The 24,774-nt window shown below is 47.9% G+C and overlaps 1 protein-coding gene across 7 annotated transcripts in view; it reads left to right on the top strand.

Annotated features, from left to right (window-relative positions):
• The window catches only part of UNC13B (unc-13 homolog B), a 3,555,093-nt gene that overhangs the window by 2,805,045 nt on the left and 725,274 nt on the right, over positions 1–24,774 (top strand). For all 7 annotated transcript variants that reach the window (XM_078674667.1, XM_078674666.1, XM_078674664.1 and 4 more), the window contains one exon: positions 17,678–17,774. In XM_078674667.1, the coding sequence (XP_078530793.1) occupies positions 17,678–17,774 (97 nt within the window). The remainder of the gene's footprint in view (positions 1–17,677; positions 17,775–24,774) is intronic.

The following is a 24,774-nucleotide window of genomic DNA, read 5'->3' as shown; positions in this document are numbered from 1 at the left end:
CGCGTTCCCGGGCCAGAAGTAGAATGTGGTTGTTATTCCCACTACTTTCTGGTCCCCAAGAAGGACACGGGCCTGTGTCATATCTTGGACCTCAGCGTTGGACTTGCACAACGTATATTTCCACATTCCCGTCCTGCCGGCTCACCAGCGTTACCTACGCTTCACGGTAGGCAACGAGGACTTTCAGTTTACCGTGCTCCCCTTTGGCCTTACCAGCGCCGCTCGGGTGTTCACAAAAGTGATGGCGGTGGTCGCAGCTCATCTACACAGATCAGGGGTTCCAGTCTTCCCTTATCTTGACGACTGGCTGTTGATGGCGGGCTTGCCCCAGGCCGTCGTTTCCCACCTCCAGACTAAGACCGACCTCCTGCATTTGTTGGGGTTCTCCATCAATGTGCCAAAGTCGCACCTGATTCCCTCTCAGAAGCTCCTCTTCATCGGAGCGGTTCTGTACTCAGCGCAGTTTCGGGTTTATCCTCCCGAGCAGCGAGTCTGGGATATTCAGGTTATGATTCCGATCTTTTAGCCTCTATCCCAGGTTTGACCCTCCAGCTCCTGGGCCTAAAGGCCTCCTGCTAGTGGATCATGCCAGATGGCATATGTGGGCTCGTCAGTGGGACCTGAAGGTCCAGTGGGCACAGCATCAGAGCAACCTGTCCGATCATGTCCAGATCTCGGAGGGCACTGCACCCTAATTGCAGTGGTGGCTCACGAAACGCGATTGGGTCAATGGCAGATCCCTCTCTCTTCCCCACTGGAACACACAGTTGTGATGGACCCATCCCTTCTGGCATGGGGCAGCCACCTGCAAGAGACGGAGATCAGAGTACTTTGGTCTCCAGCGGAGTCCGGGCTCCATATCAACCATCTGGAGCTTCGGGCGATCCGGCTTTCACTGAAGGAATTCCTTCCCTCTGTCAAGGGGAGAGTAGTGCAGGTGTTCACAGGCAACACCACCGCCATGTGGTACTGCAACAAACATGGCGGGCTGGGATCTTGGACCCTCTGCCAGGAGGCTCTGCGCCTCTGGACATGGCTGGAAGATCACAGCATTTTCCTGGTGGTTCAACACCTGGCAAGATCTCTGAACGACAGGGCGGACTAACTCAGCCGCAGGTACATTATGGATCATGAATGGTGTCTGAACTCGGACGTGGTGCAAGGTCTCTTTCCGCAGTGGGGAGAGCCTTGGTTAGATCTCTTCACCACTGAAGAGAACACGCAATGTAATCAGTTCGCCGCATTCGAATTTCCAAGGCGGCACTCGCTAGGCAACGCTTTTCATCGCAAGTGGAGTTGCGGTCTACTATATGCCTTTCCGCCTACACCACTTCTACTCAGAGTGCTGAAGAAGATCAAGTGCGACCGGGCCCAAGTCATTCTTGTGGCTCCGGACTGGGCTCAAAGAGTATGGTATCTCGAGCTACTCAGCATGGCTATCGAGCACGCGATCCGACTGCCTCTTCGGGAGGATCTTCTGTCGCAGCAGCAGGGGACGGTCCTCCACCCGAACCTGTCCAGCCTCTACCTCCTTGCGTGGAGATTGCGCGGCGGCAGTTGACGTCTTTTGACCTGCCTCCCGAAGATTGTGATGTAATCTTGACAGCCAGGCGTCCCTCCACTAAGACGGTATACGCCTGTAGGTGGAATACATTTGTGGCATTGTGCACAGCAAAGGCTGTGGAGCCCCTTTCTGCCCCACTTTCAAAAGTCCTTCTATTTCTCCTTTCTTTGGCCCAGCAGGGCTCTGCTCTGGGCGATATCAAGGGCTATCTCTCTGCCATTTCAGCCTCTTTACGGCTTCCAGATTCTCCTTCTCTTTTCAAGTCCCCTGTTGTAAATAGACTCTTGAAAGGCATTACTCATCTTTTTCCTCCTATTCCTTTCATAATGCCTCAGTGGGACTTGAACCTGGTTCTGACATATCTATCCTCCACGTTCTGCGAACTGATTTCTAGGGTTAAGGGCATCCCTTTTCAGGGCCCTAGTTTCAAGGCACTAGTGGTCAGTTACTTGCATGGCTCTGCGTTCCTGGTGCGGAAAGTCATGTACAGCACTGTCGTCAGTGCGTTTGGGCGCATCTAAGTAGCTCCAGCGACTTCATCTCTGCAACAACTACGCCAACGATGCATGCAGAGCTGCACGGCGACGCCTACCGATGGGCAGGGGTTCTGCTGACAAAAACTTTCCAGATCCAGTCTGACGCCTGGGGGTAATTCTAAGGTAAGGAATCTATCACTACTAATGTTTATTACAGATATATCGTTACCGGAGGTAAGTAACTTGTGCTTTAGGGTGTTCTTTCTCAGATCATAGGTTTATTCTGGTGATACTTCTATAAGGGCAGACACTTGCTTAAATTCAGGTTGAGAGGCTACAACTGGCAGCACTAGAAGTCACAGCCTACAACGGTAGTATCACAACGTACATCAAACAGTATTAGGCAAACAAGGAATCTGCGAGTAGAATTCTTACAGAATGTTCAGTTATGGAGGTGTGTCTGAGGGGGATATACATTTAAGTGAGTGTATGAAAGCTACCCTTGAACAGAAAAGTGAGTAAACTGGAAAACTAGAGGGAAAAGAAGATCCTGGAGCTGGTGGAAAACTAGTCTGATCAAGAGAAAGCAATGGAGACAACAGACATGCTAGACAAAATCACAATCAGGACATGGGTCACTGCACTGCAGTGAGGGAGACCAGGCTGGTTGTCTGTTAGCAGAGGTTCAGATCATAGGTTTATTCTGGTGATACTTCTATAAGGGCAGACACTTGCTTAAATTCAGGTTGAGAGGCTACAACTGGCAGCACTAGAAGTCACAGCCTACAGCGGTAGTATCACAACGTACATCAAACAGTATTAGGCAAACAAGGAATCTGCGAGTAGAATTCTTACAGAATGTTCAGTTATGGAGGTGTGTCTGAGGGGGATATACATTTAAGTGAGTGTATGAAAGCTACCCTTGAACAGAAAAGTGAGTAAACTGGAAAACTAGAGGGAAAAGAAGATCCTGGAGCTGGTGGAAAACTAGTATGACCAAGAGAAAGCAATGGAGACAACAGACATGCTAGACAAAATCACAATCAGGACATGGGTCACTGCACTGCAGTGAGGGAGACCAGGCTGGTTGTCTGTTAGCAGAGGTTCAGAGAAATGAAATCAGTCCTATTCCATTAACCATGCTGCAGATGCCAAAATGTGGAGTGGTTGAAACCCAGGTGGAAAATTATTTCCCATTTTCTCTGAGCTAAGTGGCGTTTTCAGAGAGCAGTTGAAGCACTGCAAATGCTAGGTTGAAGAGAAGAAAAATAATTCCAGCTCAGAGACACACTTAAGAAGACACACTGACAGTTGCGATTAGGCTAGCGATATAGGATATAGCGACAGGCAAAAACATGGCAGTGATGGATTGTCATTAGAATTCTACTAGATATTTGGAGCGTTATTAACTACTATGCTACATGCAACATATCATACTGTGAGGGAGGCCGGAACGCTACTATCATTAATGAAAAAGGATCTAATCTTCGTGTTTCCCAATACTAAACAAGATTAATATGAAGTGTCCTTGTATCGGCTGCTCTCACTCCTTATTATAAATTGCAGTTTATAGGGTAAGCTGTTGGTAAATAGAATTTCTCCCCTCTTGTGCTTCTGGACCAGACAGTATTTGTGTCACAGAGAAGCATATCGGTAAATGTAAGAAGTTTGATCCATATGTTGAAGAGCTGCATGCGAGGGCCGGTAACCCTATGCTGGTCCCTGTAGATTTCATTTAAACCTATTCTATTGATCTTTTTATGGACTATACAGAGTCTGTGACAGATCAGCAGCTCCTGTTTACAGTTCCCCACATGTTACCAAACCATTTCTAGGCAGCACAGTTTTTCTACAATTCTGGTTCATCATTTCGATATATATGGCTCCTTCCCTGATATGTCTTTAGTAAATGAGGTGAAGAAATGAAGGTGTGGAAAAGAGAAAGTCCCTTCAACCTATTCCTCATTAAGCTACTTTTTTCCCTTCTACCTCTGTATCACACACCCATGTGTCCAGTGAAAAAGTTGTGGCTGCATTGGACAGTAGTGGTGTGGCAAGGAGAGGTGGGGTGGTGGAGGTAAGAGTAAAAGAAAAATCACTGACTTGTCGATTGCTGCCTCGACTCCATCCTCTTCGGTGCCTCAACTCCATCCTCTTCGGTGGACGCAGAAAACAGGAAGCACACATGCACACATGCTCCCAGACTCCCCTCAGTTAATCACAATGCTGCTGTCACCAGCATGGCAGCAGTGTCGTGAGTGGTCTGAGCGACTTGGTTAGACGCTCAGACATGGAGTGTGAGTCTGTGCAGTTTCTCCACCCTGCTATGCAATACAGCCAGTTGGAGAAACGCTAAGTGCACATGACTGTTTGGTTGGCCCAAGACGGCAGGCCTAGCAATAATGTGAAAGTGCCCCGCACTCCTCCCCCTACTCTACACCTAAATAGAGCCAGTAGAAAAAAATAAAATGATAATAACAGTGTTATTATCAATTTATTTTTCCTGTGGGGTGATGCTCCTCTGCCTTAGCCGAGGGGACGCTGCTTCAGTGAATATAGGTCATCAAAGTGATTTCTCATCCAACCTCATGGTGAACGCTTCCAGTGCGGCCCCTGAAGCTTCCAGCTTGTTTTGTTTAACTGATTGTACAGTTAATGCATAAGGCTGCTATTTAGGCCTCGGACCACCGGATCATTTCTGGTCTCTGGTTGCTTCTAGGCATCCAGTGCATAGCTTGGATAATACTATATCTACAAAGGCTCCATCATACTTTTCAAGCAGGCACACTTCTTCGTATTCTCCATAAATATGCAGAGGTATTTGACTCTATGAGCGGGGAATACCTGTTCGCCAGACTACACGTAATGGGCTTTGACCCTGATGTTCTGGCCTGGATAAGACTACTGTACACTGCCTATACCATAAGGGCTAACGCTTGTAAGGTGATCTAACATCCCTTCGAATAGAGTGAGGTACTCTACATCGGTGTCCACTATCTCACTCCTCTTTGCTTAAGCTTTGGAGCTAGTGGTTTTGCTGTTTCTTGGGAAGGTGGAAATAGAGGGAAGTTACTAGTTCCACACGTTCTCATTATGTGCAGATTACATGCTAATACACCTTAACGGAGAGGAATCTGATCTTAACCATACACTCAAGATTCTAGAAAGGTTTGGGGAAATCTCAGAACTAAAAATAATAATGCTACACTCCTGCCTATTCCCATTGAAACCAGTGGTGTAGCTGCTGCTGTTAGCGCTGATGGAGGACACATAAATCACTGTTACACCTGTTTGGGAAGATTTAAGAAGTTCATTCAGTAATAACAAGCTAAGGGCAGTATTTTTAAGCAGTGCGGCAGCATGTTTCCTAGCAATGAGAACCTGATGCTTACCACTTCCTAGTATACATAACTTTTATAGATAATTTCATACATTGCTTGAAATGAGGTTACATTTGAGAAACTGTTGTCTTGAAAAAAGTGTGAGAGGACCTTAAAAAGAGATGCAAGAAATGTAATCTTTGCAAGCATTGTGCTAGTCGAACAATTTACTTACCTTCGGTAATGATATATCTGTAAGAAACATAGGTTAGTTATAGATTACTTACCTTAGAATTACCCCCAGCCGTCAGACTGGATCCGGAAGGTTTTTCGTCAGTAGTACCCCTGCGCGTCTGAAGGTGGCGTCGGTCGACTCCGCGTTCATCGGCATCGTGATCGCCGGATGATGTCGCGGTAGCTACATAGACGACGCCCTTACGCGCTGACATCAGTTCAGTACACGACTTTCCATGCCAGACACTGACCACTGGTGCACAAAACCAGTGCCCTGAAAAGATGTCCTTAACCCTAGAAGTCAGTTTGCAGAACGGGGAGGATGGGTGGGGCGGTAAGGGATCTATAACTAACCTATGTTTCTAACAGATCTATCGTTACCGAAGTTAAGTAACTAGTTCATCTGAAAAAAACTGTTAGTTATACATTCCTTACCTTAGAATAGATACCCCAGCAATACCAACCCCGGAGGGGGGTCTGCAAACTTAGTTCACACCAGGAAGTCCTGAAGAACAGAACGGCCAAAGAACCCCTTTCTCCGGACTTGGCTGTCCAGGCAGTAGTGTTTGGTGAACATGTGCAACGATGCCCACGTTGCTGCGTGACAGAGGTCATTAAGGGGGATTCCCATCCCAAAGCAGCGGTAGCTGCCGTCGCCCTGGTGGAATGGGCAGGCAGTCCCACTTGAGGCTTTTTCTTTGCCAAAGAACAGCAAGCCTTGATGCACAGAAAGACCCACCTGGAGATGGTCCATCTGTGCACGGCCTGACCTTTCTTAGCACCCACGTAACCAACAAAGAGCTGGTCGTCCACCCAGAATTGTTTTGTGCGATCTAAGTAGAAGAAAACCGCACGTTTTGGAACCAGATAGTGGAGCCTCTCTTCCTCTTTTGAAGGATGCAGAGGCGGAAAGAAGGTGGGCAAAGTAATGGCTTGGCCAATGTGGACAGAATTAACCATCTTTAGAAGAAAGGAAGATCTAGTTCGTTAGACGACCTTGTCCTGATGGGCAGCCAGAAACGAAGGATTGGAAGAAAAAGCTTGTAGCTGACTCAGCCTGCGTGCAGAGGTAATAGCCACCAGAAAGGCAGTTTTTAAAGTGAGAATCTTGAGAGGAGAGTTATGTAGTGGCTCAAAGCGATCACACAAAAGATAGTTAAGAGCCAAGTTCAAGTCCCACAGTGGCATTACGAAGGGAAGCAGAGGAAACAGATGAGTAATGTCCTTGAGGAATCTACACCAGTGGACTTGAAAAGAGAAGGCTGATCAGAAAGCCAAAGGAAGGCTGAAATGGCTGAGAGGTAGCCCTTTACAGTGCATAGTGCAGATCCCTACTGGGCCACAGAAAGGAGGAACAAGAGAACCTCAGAAAGAGGGGCGGAAAGGGATTCCACTGCCTTTGCCGTGCACCATGTCACAAATGTGTTCCAACAGCAGGCACATACCGTCTAATGGAGCGACACCTGGCTGCCAAGATAACATCGCAGACTTTGGGGATCAGATCAAACGATGTCAACTGGCGCCGCTGAATCTCCACGCAAGGAGGTGGAGGCTGGACAGGTTTGGGTGGAGTATTGTCCCCTGCTGCTGCGACAGAAGATCCTGCCGAAGAGGCAGGTGGATTGATGGCCATGTTGAGCAGCTCGGGATACCAGACTCTTCATGCCCACAAGAATGGCTTGGGCCTGGTCGCGCTTGATCTTCTCCAGCACTCTGGGCAGAAGTGGTATAGGTGGAAAGGCGTATAGAAGACTCCACTCGCGACAAAAAGTGTCGCCCAGCGAGTGCCGCTTTGGAAATTCCAACACTCAGAACTGCTGACATTGCGTGTTCTCTTCGGTGGCGAATAGTTCTAACCAGGGCTCCCCCACTGCTGAAAAAGACCACTGAGTGAAGACGCCATTCGCGATCCCTCATGCACCTGCAGCTGAGTTCATCTGCCCTGGCATTGAGGGAACCTGCCAGGTGTTGAACCACCAGGGATATGCCCTGTTGGTCCCGCCATGTCCAGAGGCGGATGGCCTCCTGACATAGGGTCCACAACCCGACTCCGCTTTGTTTGTTGCAGTACCACATGGCAGTGCTGTTGTCTGTGAACACCTCCACTACTCTTCCCCGGACAGAGGGAAGGAATGCTTTGAGTGCAAGGCGAATTGTCTGAAGCTCCAGAAGGTTGATGTGGATACAGGACTCCGAGGGAGACCAGAGGACTGTGCTCTCCGCCTCCCCCATGTGGCCGCCCCACCACCACTGTGAACTCTGGTTGAGGAAGGGAGAGGGATCTGCTGTCGACCCAAAGTTAGCCACTACTGCAATTGCTGTGCCCTCTGAGATCTGGATGCTATCGGACAGATTGTCCTGATGTTGTGCCCACTGGAACTTCAGGTCCCACTTCAGAACCCGCGTATGCCATCTGGCATGGTCCACCAGCAGGATGCAGGAGGCCATCAGACCCAGCAACCGGAGGGTCATCCTGACCGAAACCCGGGATATGGGCTGAAAAATAGGAATCTTAGCCTGAATATCCCAGACTCGCTGTTCGGAATGATAAACCAGAAACTGCGTTGTGTCCAGAACTGCTCCGTTAAAGAGTAGCTTCTGAGAGGGGGGTCAGGTGTGACTTCATCATGTTGATGGAGAATCCCAGCGAATGCAGGAGGCCAGCCATAGTCTGGAAGTGGGAGACGACAGCCTGGGGAGAACCTGCCTTCAACAGCCAGTCGTCGAAATAGGGGAAGACTGGAAACTGATCTGCGCAGATGAGCTGCGGCCACTGCCATCGCTTTTGTGAACACCGTAGGGGCGCTGGTAAGGCAAAAGGGGAGCACGGTAAACTGAAAGTGCTTGTGGCCTACGGTGAACCGCAGATAACACCGGGGGGCCGGCAGGACGGGATGTGAAAGTAAGCGTTCTGCAAGTCCAACGCTACCATCCAGTCTCCAGGGTTGAGGGCAGAAAAGACTTGAGCAAGCGTCATCATTTAGAGCTTCTCCTTCCAGAGGAAGCGGTTGACATTCCTGAGATCCAAGATAGGACGCAGGCCTTTGTCCTTCTTGGGCACCAGACAGTAGTGGGAACAGCAACCACGAACTACTTCTGGGACAAGAACGCGCTTGATGGCTCAATTGGCCAAGAGTGCGGAAACTTCCTGTTGGAGAAGGGCCAGATGTTCTTCCGACATGCGATGGCACTGAGGTGGCATGGATGAAGGGGTAGTCTTGAAGGGGAGGGAGTTGCCCATTCTGGCTTTCTGCAAAACCCACCTGTCTGACGCGATGGTGCGCCAGTAGGGGAGGTGATGGCGAGTCCTGCTGTCCACTGGCATTTGGTGGCCCTGAAAGGTCTCACTAGGAGATTTTGGAGGCTGCTGCAGAGGGGGCTGTGGTGGGCTGGCTCGCCCCCAGAACCACTGCACTGATTCCCACGTCCCAGGCCGCGCAGAGGCTTAACAGCTTGCGTCGGTCTGTGGGTCGAAGCGGGATGTAGCAGGGCACCCCTTCTGCAGCCATGAAAGGGGCGAAAGGCAGACGGCGCAGGGCGGGGGATGGAGAGGCCCAAGGACTTGGCTGTAACCCGAGAGTCCGTAGAGCGCTCCAGCGCATTGTCTGCCTTGTCGCCAAAAAGGCGACGGCCATCAAAGGGCATGTCCATTAGAGTGGATTGGACATCCCTGGAAAAAATAGTCAACCTCAGCCAGGCGTAGCCTCGAAGGGCTACTGACTTGGAAATTGTCCTGCTCAGTGAGTTGGCCGTATCCAGCCCACAGCTTATAGTAAACTTCGCTGCGTCTCTCCCTTAGGCAACCGCCCCAGAGAGCATGGCCTGGGCCTCCTTCACAACCGTGTCCCACACTGAGTGGGTGTAACGGCCCAATAGACATGCAGTGTTTACCGACCCCAGTCCCAAGCTGGAGGAAGAAAACATCTTCTTCCCAAGATGATCCAGTTTTCTGGATTCCCTGTGAGGGGAAGCGGTAGGGAATGCACCCTGGGACGTAGAGGCTTGGACTACGAAGCTCTCTGGGGTGGGGTATTGGGAGAGGAAAGTGAGATAGCCCGGCATTGGCATTGGGCAATCATCTTGTCCACAGGGGCCCATGTTTTGGGTCTGGACCATGTGCCCAAAAGGATGTCCATGAGGGCTTCATTAAACAGCAGCAGGGGCTCCGAATACACCCATAATCCTGAATTAAGTTACCTGCAGGCTGAACTGTTAGTACTGTCATATCTTTCCTTTATTTAGGACATTCAAGGATATACCATGAGCCTTTCATGCTACAAACTGAGAGGTGTTCTTGGCTTAGAGTGATGCCCTGTGTGGCTCTGGGGTTGGCATATGCACAAGACCTACTTCTGTGGTGCATACACGGCTTTGGGAAAGTGAGAGAGGCACCAGAAATACACCAATGGATAGACACAGGGTTGGTAAAAGTGGGTAACCCTTATGACAGGGATGCACTGCACACCGTCCAGTAATTTCAACAAGAATACTGTATCCCATTTGGGCCAATTCATGACATGCAGTGCCTTATAACAATGAGGAAGGTTTTGGCAATAGTAAAGGAGACCCCAAAAGCACGCTTGGTTCTAGTGATGGGTGTGGGAGCTGGAACAGGGTAGAAGTGGTGTCACTCGATATGCTTTAAAGGGTGTAGGAAGCTGGCTTTTTACACAGTATATCAAAACGAGTTTGTAGAAAGTCCAAGCAAACCTTATTGGTTTACAGGGCTTAAATTAATCCAAAATGCTATCTTTTGTGGTAGTGTGGGTGAGCAGTTTGGCTTATCAGAGGTTAGTGTTAAATTGCAATTGTTGAGCACACAGAGTCAATAAATGAGACAGGCTCAAGAAGAAACTCAAAGCCAATTTAGAAAAAGAAAGAGTATTTTCATCTTTTTTTTTTAACACCTAGAACTTTGTAAATGGGTGAGTACTTTTCGTAATAGCATTTTTTAGCAGGTAAGTAAAAATATTAAACACATTTTTTATGTGGTTATGCTTTCCTATGGAGGAAATAAGCATATTGTAATTTGTAACAGTTCTCAGAGGTCCCAGAGGACTTAAGGTGGTAGGGGGCCAAGGTCTAAAGCACCACCAGCAGTTCAAGTTGACCTGCCGTGGAGTTTCCAGAGCAAAGGTGCTGGACGGGTTGGTAGCCTTTATGTTACATTGCAGGAAAAGAGTGGGCACCTAGAAACAGGCTGCAAATGGGGACTTGGGGACATCTCCAGTAGCTCCCAACGGGGGTCTTCATTCGTGCGGGTCCTGGGAGCAGGAGAGCACAGCATGTTGTTGTGGCCCAGGACCGAGGAGCTCGGGTGCAGTGAGTTTTGGTCGGCATCACAGGCAACCACGGTTCTCGGTTAAACCTTCAAAGGGGCACAAATCAGGACAGCTGTACCACTCTGTGCTGGACGTCCCTCATCGGTTGATCAGTCTCTGTGGTGTTGGAGTCCGGATTGGACTCCAACAAGCTTTGGTTGCTGCAAGAAGTCTTGTATCCTGGGTATTCGTGCAGGGTGATTCCAGTTGGTCCTGGTGTCTTTTCACTTGGCGGGGAGAAAGATCTGACCTCTTGCAGCACAGTGACCTTTTCCTAGGCAGCTGCTGCATAGGTGGACCCAATGAAAAGTAGGATGTTGAACCGGACGTTTTGTTTCATTGCTGCAGGGAAATGGCTCCTCCACTTCAAGGGAGAGGCTAACGACTTGGCGAAGTGCTGGAGCCCCTACAAAGCTTTTGAAGGAAGCACACCTGCAGGATGAGTCTAGTTGTTGCAATTTTAGGGACAGTAGCAGGTGAGCTGGCAGGGTTTGGCACCAAAGTCTATCAGCAGTCCGCAGTTCTTGCTTTTTGACTCTTCCTTGTCAACTTCTTTCTTCAGTCTGATGAATCTTACCTCCTGGTATCATGGGGCCACTTAAATGCTGGATTTAGGGTCATTAAGAGGAGTAAATGGTAGTGGCCAATGGGCTACTTAACCTCGGGTTCACAGCACCCACTATATTACCAGATCCTGTGGGGAGTGGGCATAAAACTTTCTCAGAATTCCTAATTTTACCAAAATGGTGGAACCCTTCTTTCATGGGGCACATGAGGTAGCCCACCATAGGGTGTGACTTGCCTGGTAGTGCAAGTGAATGTGGTTCCAGTGGGTCACTGGGACCATCCCTGGGGCAACATCCGTTTTTCCTCTCACTGAAATAAGAGGATTCTTTTTAGGGGTAACAACGCCGCCTGAGGTGAACCTATAAACATTTCTAACAAGAACACAATCACAGCTGTGCATCCAACCAAACCTATATCTTGCCTGGTAGTGCACCACGCCTCCTAGTATGGCTAATTTCCCGTCTTTCCTTGTACCAAATGGGCCTCAGGACAGGGAGTGGCATCTCCCACGTCTTGAGGAAGCCGGGATTGCATATCAAAAGTGGCAGGGGGTTATAAGTCCCAGGCCTTGGTATGCATGTTTACTATACATGTTGCTGGAGGAACTGTGATCACCTTCCTCCAAGCAGGTTTTGTTTCTCACTAAGTGCGCCTCTCACCTGCAGGCATTCAGAACCATGTGTGTAGTGGCAAGCAGGACGATACTTGCCAGCCAGCACACTAAGAGGCTGGTAGGTTTTCAGGGTCACGTCTAACCTTCCCTTGGGTGCATATCTTAATAAACCCACTGCTGGCATCCATATGGATTTATATGCGCAAGGTGTTTGATCAGTAAAGCCATCATGTAGCTGGGGAGCTCGTAATGACCAGTGCCCAGTACAAAAACTTAAGATGGCTACCCTGTTCACTTGTACTAATCTAGCAATTGAACTAGACAGCAGAGGGATATATTTGCTCATGCAGATATGTCCTCACATGTAATATAATGCACACTGTCTTAGGGCTGTATGGCCTGCTGTTGGGGTGACTGAGATATATTGCATGCAGTTTCTGTGGGCATGACACACAGGCTGATGTTGTTTCACTTTTATCTGCACACATTTTACGCAGCCTGCTATGACATTCTACATGAGTTTGGTGGTGGGTCCCTTATGGTGGCACAATACATGCTGCAGCGCTTAGGGATCCTCTTTAGGAGAAAGTACCATTTACTAGGGACTTGCAGGGGTACTAAAGGCCTTGCCAATTGGGGAACAATTACACAGTTACCTTGTTTTAGTAACAGAACACTGGCAGTGGGAACCTAGTTAGCGGGAACCCAGTTCACTTTGTAAAAATTGCATCAGATACCTGGCAAAAAGTGGGGGTGGCCATGTCAAAAAGGGGCACTTTCCTACAAAGGGTATTTCAGGTCAGACCCTTCAGTCCTTGCACGAGTTGGGAGCAGAGAACTAGATGAAGAGCTCACTGACTGACACAGGGTGAAAGAATATGATAGGCTATCCAAAAGCAGTGTGAGGCAACTCAAGGTTTAAATTGATTAAATTTCACATATTACCTTGCACACACCTTACACCGAACCGGATGCACAGAATGCACCAAGGGGTCCTAGACAAGTGCCATAGGTTTCACTGTGCCACTGGATTCAAGCTATCCTGGCTGAAGAGGGGTGAAACCCCGAAACTGGCCCTAGGATGCTTGTTTCCAGTCCAGGGAGGACCTGGCTTAGCAGTTCGGGCTGGACTGTTCCCATGAGCCACAGGGTCATGACTGATTTGCATATGGCAAGGTCTAAACTGGGGTCGCATGGTGAGCAAAAGAATGATGGATTTAACCCAGATCTCTTGACTGGGGGTGAATGTTTTTATTTGTTCTTTCCATTCATCAATTGTGTGTCTTTTGCTCCTTAGGTTTCACTCCAGGCAAACAGATTTAATACATATTATTGTGTAGTTTCCACTTATCAGTAGGAACTGCGCGTTAGTGGATGACATAGACTTTGGGAGGGTGCCAGACTGATAATGTGCAACCTTGCAGGATATGTCGTCCCTTGGACCAGCTACCTCACAGTGCCACTGTAAGCCCCCCTAAACCTAGACAGGGAGCTAACAGTTTTGGCAACCACTGAACATGACAACCCAGATCCCTCAGGGATGGTGGTGATAGATCAGGAACCTTTCGCTCATAACTCGTGCTCTCGTTTGCTCAGAGAAATTATACAAAGAATACACAAAGGGACATTTTCAATATTTATTGAACCAAAGTGATTTTTTTATAGAATATGTGTGCTGCAATGATTAATAGACAGAAGTGGGCGAGACGTTATAACAAGCATCAAGACAGTGAACAGAACGAACAGTACCACCATCTTGCCTGAACAGTATATATATGCAGTCACATAAAAAAACGATATAACAATCTAGCGTACTGCTAGTATGCATGAATGTTTGGCTGGCCCAAGACAGCCGGTCATACATTCATGCACACTTTGAGTGTTCTCACTACTCCTCCCTTGACCCTGCTCTAACCAGCCCCGCCCTTCGCCATACCTTGGAAAGAAAAAAAAATGTTAACGCTTTGTTATTATTTTATTTTTCCTCTGCACTGCTCTTAAATTCGTGGGGCAACGTGCATCTGCATCAGGACAGTGGTGTAGCTAGGGGGGGGGCGCGCGGCACTGGTGGCCCGTCCTGCGGCCTTTAAAATTTATTTGGGGACACTCAAGTGTCATTACAGTAATGTCAGTGTCCCCAAATAAATTATAACGGCCACCGAAACGGGCCGCCATTACCGCGCGGCCCCAGTGTGAAGTGCAAGCAGCACACCTACTTGTAAGTGCACTTACGGTGCGCGACGTACCGCGTTGGTTGTTGTGGGTCCTGTGACCGCCCCTGGGCCATTAATCTTGTAGCGCACGAAAGCGCTACCAATGACGGCCCTGGGCACAATATTTGGTCAGCACTCGCGCTGAAATTGCAGTGCCAAGGGAAGGGCAACGCTGTAGTCCAGGTACTGCGTCTTCAAGTTCTCACAAATTAATGGGATAAGTGGCACGTCTGCCTTGTGTGTTGACTGCAGCGTGGGCAAGCTCCCGCAGCCCGCGCGTGGTAAATCTGCAAAGAAGCTGCTGTCCAGGAACAGATGCAGGCACACGGGACACGGCGCACAGGTGCTGCTCCATGCTGCCCCCGCCTGCCCGCGGTGCGTGTGTCACTAGCAGAAGCGGTAATGAAGAGGGAACAACGAGAAAGAAGCTGAGGCAGCAGCAACCACCCCTCCAACCCACCAACCCATTGCCCCCCCCCCCCCCTCCACCCTCCCCCCGGAAGCTCCCGCTGAACCGCCAATCTCCTTAGCCCACCTGGCCACGACGCCTCCTGCATCAAGTACCAACTGTACCAAGTAGGTGAGCGGCGCTAATTTTTACTAAAGAACTTCTGGCATGATGGTAAACCATATTTCGATTGCTTGTTAATAGCGGGCGGCATCGCATGCTGGACATTGCTCCTCGGGATTCTACAGTTCGGTGTAACATTCTGCGTGAAATGAGCCCTTAGCCTGACAAACTTCGTCACCACAGAGCGGCCCCCTCAACCCTGATTGCGGGGGGTTTGACCTAGAAAAATCATGTATACCAAGGCCTATTTTAAAGTCCCACCAGGCATGTCTGTGAGTAGATTGTTTTATCTGAATGCATGGATTTAATCCCGTAGGTTCAGTTTTTAAAAATATTTATGTTGCTTGTTGCTTCAAAGTAGAAGGATTTTTTTCTGTGTTAGGCATGTTAGGTGTGTAGACGTGAATGTGATATACGCACTTATCATTATCTGAAGCCACAGCCTCCCACATCCCCCTGTCAGTCAGCACAGTATGTATAGGGGTATAGTTGCCAAATAAAGTGGCTGCTAGGGAGCTTGGTGTCCTCAATCAACAGGACCAATCCTGTTCCAAATCTAGCACTCCTCAGACTCCAGAATTGTGACCCTTCTGTTGCTCTGTAGTCTGTGCGTGGCATTTCTCCATAACCCTTTTGCTGAAAGTTGCTGACTTGTGACAGTGGTTATGGGCATACAGCATGTCTGTACCCTGACTCTCCTGTGTAGAAGTCTAGCTATCTTGCAATGGACCCGTTCTTGCATCTTCTTCCCAAGGGCACAAGGATCCTGACTGTGAGTTTGAATGTTCCTTGTGAAATAGCTTGTGTAGTCGGTAGGGTATTCAGTCCACCCTGCATTTCTGTTTAAAGCCTGCAGCACAGCAAGTGTTGAAAGACCCCTAAATCCAACACCCCACCTTCAGATCCAGATACACGCAGGTAAGTGCAAAAGTAGTCTGTCTCGAGTGACAGTCACGATGTACGCTGCTGAGAGTACCTGTCTGTGAACATGTGGCATTGCGGCTGTATGGAAAGAGCTCAAATAATAAACCAGCAGAGAAGAATTTCTAAACTCCATGCTGCTCTCTCTGTCCCACATGGGACCTGGGCCCAGACTATAACAGGGTGTGGGAAGCCCTAACACAAATCTCAATTGCCTCAGGCCTATACCATAAATTCATTAGGGTCAGCTGACTCACGGACTCCGGCCGCCGGTGTGAGCATGTGCGCGATAGCATGATTTCTGGGCACGGCTTGGGAGAGCCTGTGAGACACACATAGTGGTCACAGTCAGGCAGGCTGACAAATATGTTTAAAAGTATTTTTAAAGAATCACACCAGTAAAATTAAGCGAGTGGCCCCAGGGTGCTGTGCGCAGCCCTCTACAACTGCGGGTTCAGATAGTTAACACTTACTTGCACTAGTTAATAGACCAATGTAAAACTAACATTCCAATGATACATGTTAGAAATATTTGTGCCCGAAATTTACCAGTGAGGGGAGATTCAAAATTCCTCACACAGTCACAGGACTAAGGATGCAATGGACGGCAATCTGAGGGATAGCCCCGGGCGCCACAAGCTCTAGCTACGCCTCTGCCTCAGGGTTAATGGAACATGATTTTGGAGAAGCTATGGTGGACTATGTGGAAATAGTTATTATTCTTGGGTGGCAACATACTGAAACGATGCTTGTGGTATGTCGCAAGTCAAAAGTTCCTACAAATGATGTTATAAGTTAAAGCGGAAAATGCAAACGTGCGTGCGCCACAAAATGCAATTGTTTTGATGGTCATTGTAGGTTTTTAGACGCAAAAGGTTAATAATTGCTTTTATAATAAATAATTTTGGATGTCCCCCTTGTAGGTTTCTTATGGGTTAATAACCTATATAAAAGGTGTAACTAGAGGAAGACTCTGTTTTGGTGAAGCTAAATGAACTTTGATATGTTATCCAGTTTCTATTGTTGGTTGCCATCCTTACAGTTTTCATGCTGCATGAATAGTTTTCAGTGAGTAGTGTAAAATGATGCCTGCTTAAAATAGTTTATTGTGAAAGCTTTGCAGCGGTGCATCTGTTGCTTATCTGTAGAGGAAGGACTTTTAAGGGTGTAGAGGTGGTTTTTTCAAATTGCGTGACTATGAGTTTGTTTTTTCATTTTTACAAAACAGTAAGTGTGATATCCAGGCTAAATGTTGTTTTGGAAATCCTCCTTATTCTTTCTGATAGTTAGGAAGATGGTTTAATGTTTCTCAATAACAAACACAAAAGGTTGCACTAGTTATCAAAGGCAAGTAATTTTTTGACATGGTTGTCTCTACCACTTTTTATTCATACCTAAAACACGACCTAAATGCAAGACTGGAGGAGAACGTTAGCTTCACATGGACGCTTCTCATGCTGGATCATCTCAGGAAGCAAGAAGGGAGCATGGGAGGAACAGAACAGTTGTCCTTCTCAAGGCCACTGCTTGTTTCTTTCATAATTTAGAGCGTATGTCACATGGGGTATTCAACAAAACTTTACACACAGTTATTGAGCCAGCGGTACAACACAGCCAGTGTTTCTATTGTCTCTTGAAGTTTAGGAAATGCTCTAAGGATAAAGATGGTTTCAACCGCCATATGTGTAAGTTAAACAATAAAATCTTTCTCTCTCTCAAAGTTGCCACTTTTCTGGTGTGAAGCAGACCGTTGTTGCCTGATGAAAGCTCTTGACACTAAAAGTTCTGAAAGTTGTGTTATCATGGACCTCTGTGAGGTTGATGCATACATGGGGATTGTGCCTGAGCAGTGTTCTTTCTTCACCTTTCTGCTTTAGGTGGTTTGAGCAGTTTGTGATGCAGTGGCTAGATGAAAATGAAGAAGTTTCTCTGGAGTTCTTGCACGGAGCGCTGGAGAGAGATAAAAAGGATGGGGTAAGTGTTCTATAAATTCTTGGTGCATGATAAATATTGTTTACGCTATTCAGAGGTGCTACCTCTAAATTCTCAACAACCAATGCCTATATTAATTATTTGCAGAAGAATTTGACTATTGAAAAATGATGCCTTAGCATATGAAAAAAGTAACTTTGTTTCTGAATCGGCTTTAGTGCTTCCGAACCACAGCATCTAAGGAAGCACAGATGTAACAGAAAGAGTAACTCTTGTAATATTTATGGCCTGACTTGGAGTTTGGCATTCAAGTTACTCAATCACAAATACAACTTCAATCCCGTCTGCATTATTACTCGCTCTGTAGGACATAATGCACTTGTAATTAGGTGGGGGTGCTATCTGGCACCTTTGTGATGGAGTACCCCCTTCCAAACTCTGAACCAGGGACTTAGTCTGCAGAGGAAGAGCCATGGTGAAAGGAAAAGCATTGGCCCGATGTTGAACGAAATCTGTATAAACTGAGATATGAAAGCAAAACACGCCAACTTAAAATAACTGATTGTATTGCTATAACATATAGGAATTTAACAACAAGAAATAAGAATCAATATTTGAGTAAAACACATTTTTAGATAATCTCAAAACAAGTTTGAAGCAAATTTATTTGAGCATTTGACATTGATATGAGTAGTGCCTTGACTGGTGAGTTGATAGGAATCATTTCAATAATATATTGGATTACATTATATTGTGCCATGCTAGAGGCCAAGTGACCATAAAACCAAACTGGCACCCGGCACCGGCTTTAAAAGCAGGACACCCGAAAATAAAGGAGTTGTACAATTAGCATTGAACTCTTTGGCATTTTTCATATGTCATCTTATCACCAGGACCAAAGCTTGTAGATTAAGATGAATTTCATGAAATATAACGATATCAGTAGTAGATGAACAAGAATAATTAGTTCCAAGAGTAATTATTTTCCTAATCTAAACCCGAAGTACCTAATGGCGTAGCGATTGCAAGATGATTTGAACATTATGAAAATAAAGTAAATACTACTAATAGTTACTCATTTCCACAGATTCCTTAGTTGTAATGTTATGCCAAGTGAGAGTGAAGGTCTTGAAAGTTTGAAATGATTTGTCTTCGTCAGTGCTTCTACCATCTCAAGATAGAGCCAGGTGCATATCATGTGCACAGGTTCCATTGATGTCATTTTTTTTCTGTTCCTCTCGTGAGTGGAATCCAGAGCCAATTGTGAGTTTTAAAAAAAAATATTTTTGACATTTTTGTGAGTGCTTATTTCTTCATAGAGACTGGTCTCCTCCCGTATCTTCAGACTCCAAGCCCTGCACTCCCGTCACTGACTGGTGATGGTGACTGATTTGCACAATGCTTGCTTATGGTGTTTGTGGCCAAAGCCCATGTCAGATGTGATCTTTGACTTTCTACTCATCTCACAGCCGTCCGGGAAAGAGATTGATGTTGGCGTCGTTGAAGGGTCGCTCCAGAAAGAACTAGGGACATACTGCAGGTTCAGGACCAGGCCTTGTATTAGTTCACCTTTGAAGCACTTTAAAAACAAAATACCAAAAAGCCTGCAACAGCCCCCTCTCTCCCATGCTTTATCCTCCCTCTCCCCCAGGTCTGAGAAGAATAGAAAATAATCTAAAAGCAGATTTACCTTTCCTTGAGAGGAGACTCCGGTACAGGAGCGAATTCCTTTTCCTCAAGTGAGTTCGGAAGTTCAAGCATTCAAAGAGCCATGGCCATCATGTCTTTTTTTCTTTCTTCAAGCCCACTGAGGCATCTTTCTTGGTTGTTAAGATACCAGTAAGTTCGATCTCGATCAAATCCGTGTCAATGCAGTAAGGGTGGTCATGGTTTCCATCACACAAGATCATTCAGTGCTTGTTTCGAAGCTGGTCTCTCCACTGCTCCCTCCACAGTAGGTCAAGGTGTCGTCTTCCTCTTACAGTGTCTTTGCCTCCATGTTGTCCTTGACACCTAAATCATCTTCTTCGGCTTCATTGACACCAGCAGTGATAGTGAGGTCTGCACCAAAACCAATGCTGAATTCACAGTTCAAACCAGATTACTTTCCAGATAGTCCACCTATTGCAAGGAAGATAGCCTGTCGATGCATGGAAGAGTTATTTGTGTCTCACTCTAATCCAGTTTGGATGCTGAGCATCTGGCCCATACAGAGATTGGCAACTATGATGCTGAAAATCTGCTCCCTCCTATAGATAAAGGTACACAGCTTTTTGATAGATATCCAGGATTTAAGGGGTATGAATACATACCCCTTAAATCCTGGAGCTACAGTTATCCTCTCTTAGAAGTACAGGTTCCATTTTCTGTGGTTATCTGAAAGGCAGCAGAGACAATTTCTATACCGTGACATGTAGCTAAAATGAAGTCTTGTTTCTCAACAAAGATACTCTCAGTATAATAAACAAGTGAGGGGCTCATTTTCTTCAGTGAAGATGTTGGGCTAGAAAGTCCAGGGGTATATGGTGATCTGAAAGAGAAACGTTAGTGAAAGATTCCTTACCTTACAATATCCCCAGGCCTCAGACTGGATCTAGAACGTTTTTCGTCAGCAGTACCCCGCCTGTCCGTAGGTGGCGTTGTGCAGCTCCGTGTCTGAAGCTGGTGTCGTAAGCGCTGAGATGAAGTCACGTAGACTACTTAGGCCCCTCCCATGCGCGCTGACGTCAACAAATCAACTGACCCCGGAGAGCCTGGTCATTCAGGCCTCCACTTCCCAAAGTGCAGCTCCGCCGGATAAGGAATCGAAAAAGCTAGAGCAGTTTGGCAAGAAGTAGTTTTTCTCTGCCAGCCTGGGGCTGCGGTCAGTCAACACAGCATGCATCTTGGGCCGCTACTCTCACGCTGTGTGGAACACGGTGGCGCAAATTCTGCCCCAGTGCCCGGAGGAGGTTCAGGCTATGTTTTCCCAAGATGTTGCGGAGGGGAAGGATGCTATGAAGTTCGCCATTCGGTGTGGGCTGGACACCGCGGACTCTTTGGGGATAGCCAACCCCATGACGGTGGCCTTGCATCGCCATGCCTGGCTGCGGTCCACAGGATTTTCAGGGGATGTCAAGAGTTCCCTCATGGACATGCCTTTTGATGGTACTCGCCTGTTTGGCGACAGGCTAGAGCGTTTCAAGGACTCTCGGGCTACGGCCAAGTACTTGGGTCTCTCCATCACACGCCCGGCCACATCTACCTTTTGTTCCTTTTGTGGCCAAAGAAGGGGCGCCCCTACACGTTTGTTCAGTCAGAAGCCTGCGCAGAACCAACCTCAGTGCGGCAAAGGGCGTGGTGGGTGCCGTGGCGGCACAGGGGGCCAGCGTGGGGGTCAGTCCACCTCCGGTCCCGCAGCATCCGCCTCAAAACCTTCCTAGTTCAAGCTTTGGGGTGCACCCCACGCCAGTGGGTGGCAGGATTCAACATCACCTCCCCCACTGGCGCTCTGTCACTTCGGACAGGTGGGTGCTGCAAATCGTCCGAAGGGGCTACTCCCTCCCCTTCGAATCTGCGCCCCACCCGTGCCACCTCAGTTCCACCGCATGTCGGGGATCAATTTGCGCTTCTCGAACAGGAAGTCACGACCCTCTTGGCCAAGGGGGCCATTGAGCGCATTCCTGGGCCAGAAGTAGGACATGGTTGTTATTCCTGCAGCGATGAGGGTTTTTAGACACAAAAACTCAGTAAGATTAAGGTGCTCTGCCTAGTGTATACGTCTGGGGATATTGATAGCTTAGTGGTAGTATGGTGCGTTCAGAGCGAGCGGGGAAGCCCTTAACCCCTCAAATATGAAAATCTAAAGAATTTCACCAAACTGAAAAACAGCGTTGCTCTCGCACACAAAACACATAGGTTTTGCAACTGGTAAGCAATTAAATTCGAAATACAACAACAGTATCACAAAAGGACAGATGCAGATTCTTGGATGTGTGTCTCAAGGTGGGTTGTTTAATGGGTCCACAAACAGCCGACACGTGTTTCGTCGTGTGGATATAGTTCACAACGACTCTTCAGGGCTTGTGGCAAGCCTGCATGTGAGCAGGTCTTGAAGAATAAATAATCAATGTAGACATCAATCAGTATTCGCTGGGAGTCGGTAAGTCGTGTAGAAGGTATGTCAATAAGAAGGAACCAGAGAGCAAGTGTGTATGCCTCTGTTACTAGTGAGCACGCCGAGTTGTCGGTTGGTATTTGTATGCTTAATACGTGTATGTATTAGGCAGTAACCGGGAGGGGATCCACTGAAAGTACGTTTAGTCCTCTGGACAATTATATCGCGCAGTCCTGGCGATTTGGTCAGATACGCGGTATCCCTCCTCCGAAGTTTCCCGGTCGCCGTTTGCCGATGAACGGACGTGGTTGTTATTCCCACTACTTTCTGTTCCCCAAGAAGAAGAAAGGGGGCCTGCCTCCATCTTGGACCTCAGGAATGTCAATTGCTTCCTCCGGAAGGAGAAGTTCAAGATGTTGACTCTGGCTCAGGGCTTGGCTGCCCTTGACTCTGGAGACTGAATGGTAGCTTTGGACTTGCAGGTCGCATATTTTCACATCCCCGTCAAGCTAGGCCACCGGTGTTCCCTGCTGTTCACGGTAGGCCAGGAGCATTTTCTGTTTGCCGTGCTTACCAGTGCCCCTCGGGTGTTCACGAAAGTGGTGGCAGTGGTCGCAGCTCATGTGCGCAGGTCAGGGGTGTCAGTCTTCCTCTACCTTGACGACTGGTTGTTGAAGGCAGGCTCGCCCCAAGCAGTCGTCACCCACCTTCAGACTACGGCCGACCTCCTGCATTTGCTGGGGTTCTCCATCAACGTGCCAAAGTCGCACCTGAGTCCCTCTCAGAAACTCCCCTTCATCGGAGCGGTTCTGGATTCGACGCAGTTTTGAGTTTATCCTCCCGAGCAGCGAGTCAAGGATATTCAGGGTAGGATTCCGATCTTTCAGCCTCTATCTCGGGTTTTAGTCAGGATGACCCTCCGGCTCCTGGGCCTGATAGCCTCCTGCATCCGGCTAATGCAGCATGCCAGGTGGCATATGCGGGCTCTGCAGTGGGACCTGAAATTCCAGTGGGCACATCATCAAGTCAACCTGTCCGATCACGTCCAGATCCCGAAGGGGGCTGCACGATAATTGCAGTGGTGGCTCACAAATCGCGATTAGGTTAATGGCAGATCCCTCTCCCTTCCCCAACTGGAGCACACAATGGTGACGGATGCATCCCTCCTGTGATGGGGCGGCCACTTTAGAGAGGCGGAGCTCAGAAGCCTCTGTTCTCTGGCGGAGTCCCAGCTTCATATCAATCTTTTGGAGCTTCGGGCTATCCATCTTGCACTGAAGTCATTGCTTCCCTCAGTCCGGTGAAGTGTAGTGCAGGTGTTCATGGACAACACCACTACCATGTGGTTTTGCAACAAACAGGGTGAGGTGGGGTTGTGGACCCTATGTCAGGAGGCTCTGTGCCTCTGGACATGGCTGTAACATCAAGGCATTACCTTGGTGGTTCAACACCTGGCCGGTTCTCTGAATGCCAGGGCGGACGAGCTCAGCCGCCAGTGCTTGATGGATCACGAATGGCATCTGAGCTCAGACATGGCGCAAGGTCTCTATCTGCAATGAGGAGAGCCTTGGTTAGATCTATTCGCCACCGAAGAGAATGCGCAATGTCGTCAGTTCTTTTTTTTCTTTCTTTTTTTTTTATACTTTGTTTGAAGTCGCAGTAGTACATTACATGATTGAACGACATATTGCATGTTACCATTAGAAAATTTCAGTTCAGCATCATTCAGGGTTATTCAGGGCACATCTTCTATCAAGTCTCTCTTGCCTACGCATCTCCATTTCGACCGTGGGTGATACACATAGGTCTCCTCTGTGTTTGTTCCAGTGTGACCATTTCCTGTTCCCTTTCTTAGGGCAGCCCCTCACCTTATAGACCTCTTTCTCTGCCAGCATACACCTGTCCATTTCCCTGACCCACAGAGTAGCACGAGGTGGGTTCTTATCCCCCAAACCCCTAGCCACCTCCCTCTTCACCAGCCTGTATCAAAGTGTTGTGAACTGTTGTTCAATCTCCGTTAAGTCAGTGGCCTCCCAAATGTTCAGTAGTCGGTGTTAGTGTTATTTCTTTTCCTAGGGCCCTAAACATGTGAGTTGTGGCTCTCTCCCAGAGAGTGCATATCTTGGGGCAGGTCCACAGAGAATGGTAGTATGTGGCCTCTTGACCACACCCCTTACACATCTGTCATCAGGTTTGGACCCTATCTTGGCCAAAATTGTCCCAGTAATATATGATCGGTGGAGTATTCTGAGTTGGATCAGGCGAAACCTCTGAGGTATTGCCGCCTCACGTGGGGACATTAGTGCTGTCTGCCAATCTTTGTCCTCTATAGGGCCCATATCATTTTGCCAGCGCTCCCTGGGTTTCGGGAAGGTATCCGGAAGGTTATTGCTCAGTTTCTTATATATTAGGGATATCGCCGTAGACCTGAGGGGTCTATCAAGTAGGCGATCTTCCAGAGGAGACGACTCCGGTATTTCTGCAAGGGATGGAAAAGCTGCTTGTAATGCATGTCTGATTTGTAAGTATCTGTATATTTCTCCCCGCTCTAGCTGATACTTTTCCTGGAGCTCACTAAAGGTCAATATCGCCCCTTTTTTCATCAGATCTCCCACTGTGGATATCCCAATGAGGTCCCACTTATCAAATCCAGGATGGTACCCTAATCTTCCCAGTTTCTGAACAAACCACAGTGGCGTGGCCAGCGAGAGAGTGCCAGCCCAACCCAGTCGAGCTGTGACTATACGCCAAATGTCCAACATATGTTTAGTCGGTCCAAAGAAATTCCCTTTATTTTTCTTATCTATGGTGTAGAGAGCCCCCAGATATCCCGAGCAGTCAGTCTGGTATCTATCAAGGGCATATGCTGGGTCATTCGGGGGGTAATACAAACAATGGTTAACAGTCACTAGTTGCGCCGCCCAGTAGTAGCGTTGCAGATCTGGG

This window comes from Lissotriton helveticus, chromosome 2_1 (assembly GCF_964261635.1).
Source record: "Lissotriton helveticus chromosome 2_1, aLisHel1.1, whole genome shotgun sequence".
Classification (NCBI taxonomy): Eukaryota; Metazoa; Chordata; class Amphibia; order Caudata; family Salamandridae; genus Lissotriton; species Lissotriton helveticus.
This window is presented reverse-complemented; position numbering and strand designations above follow the sequence as displayed.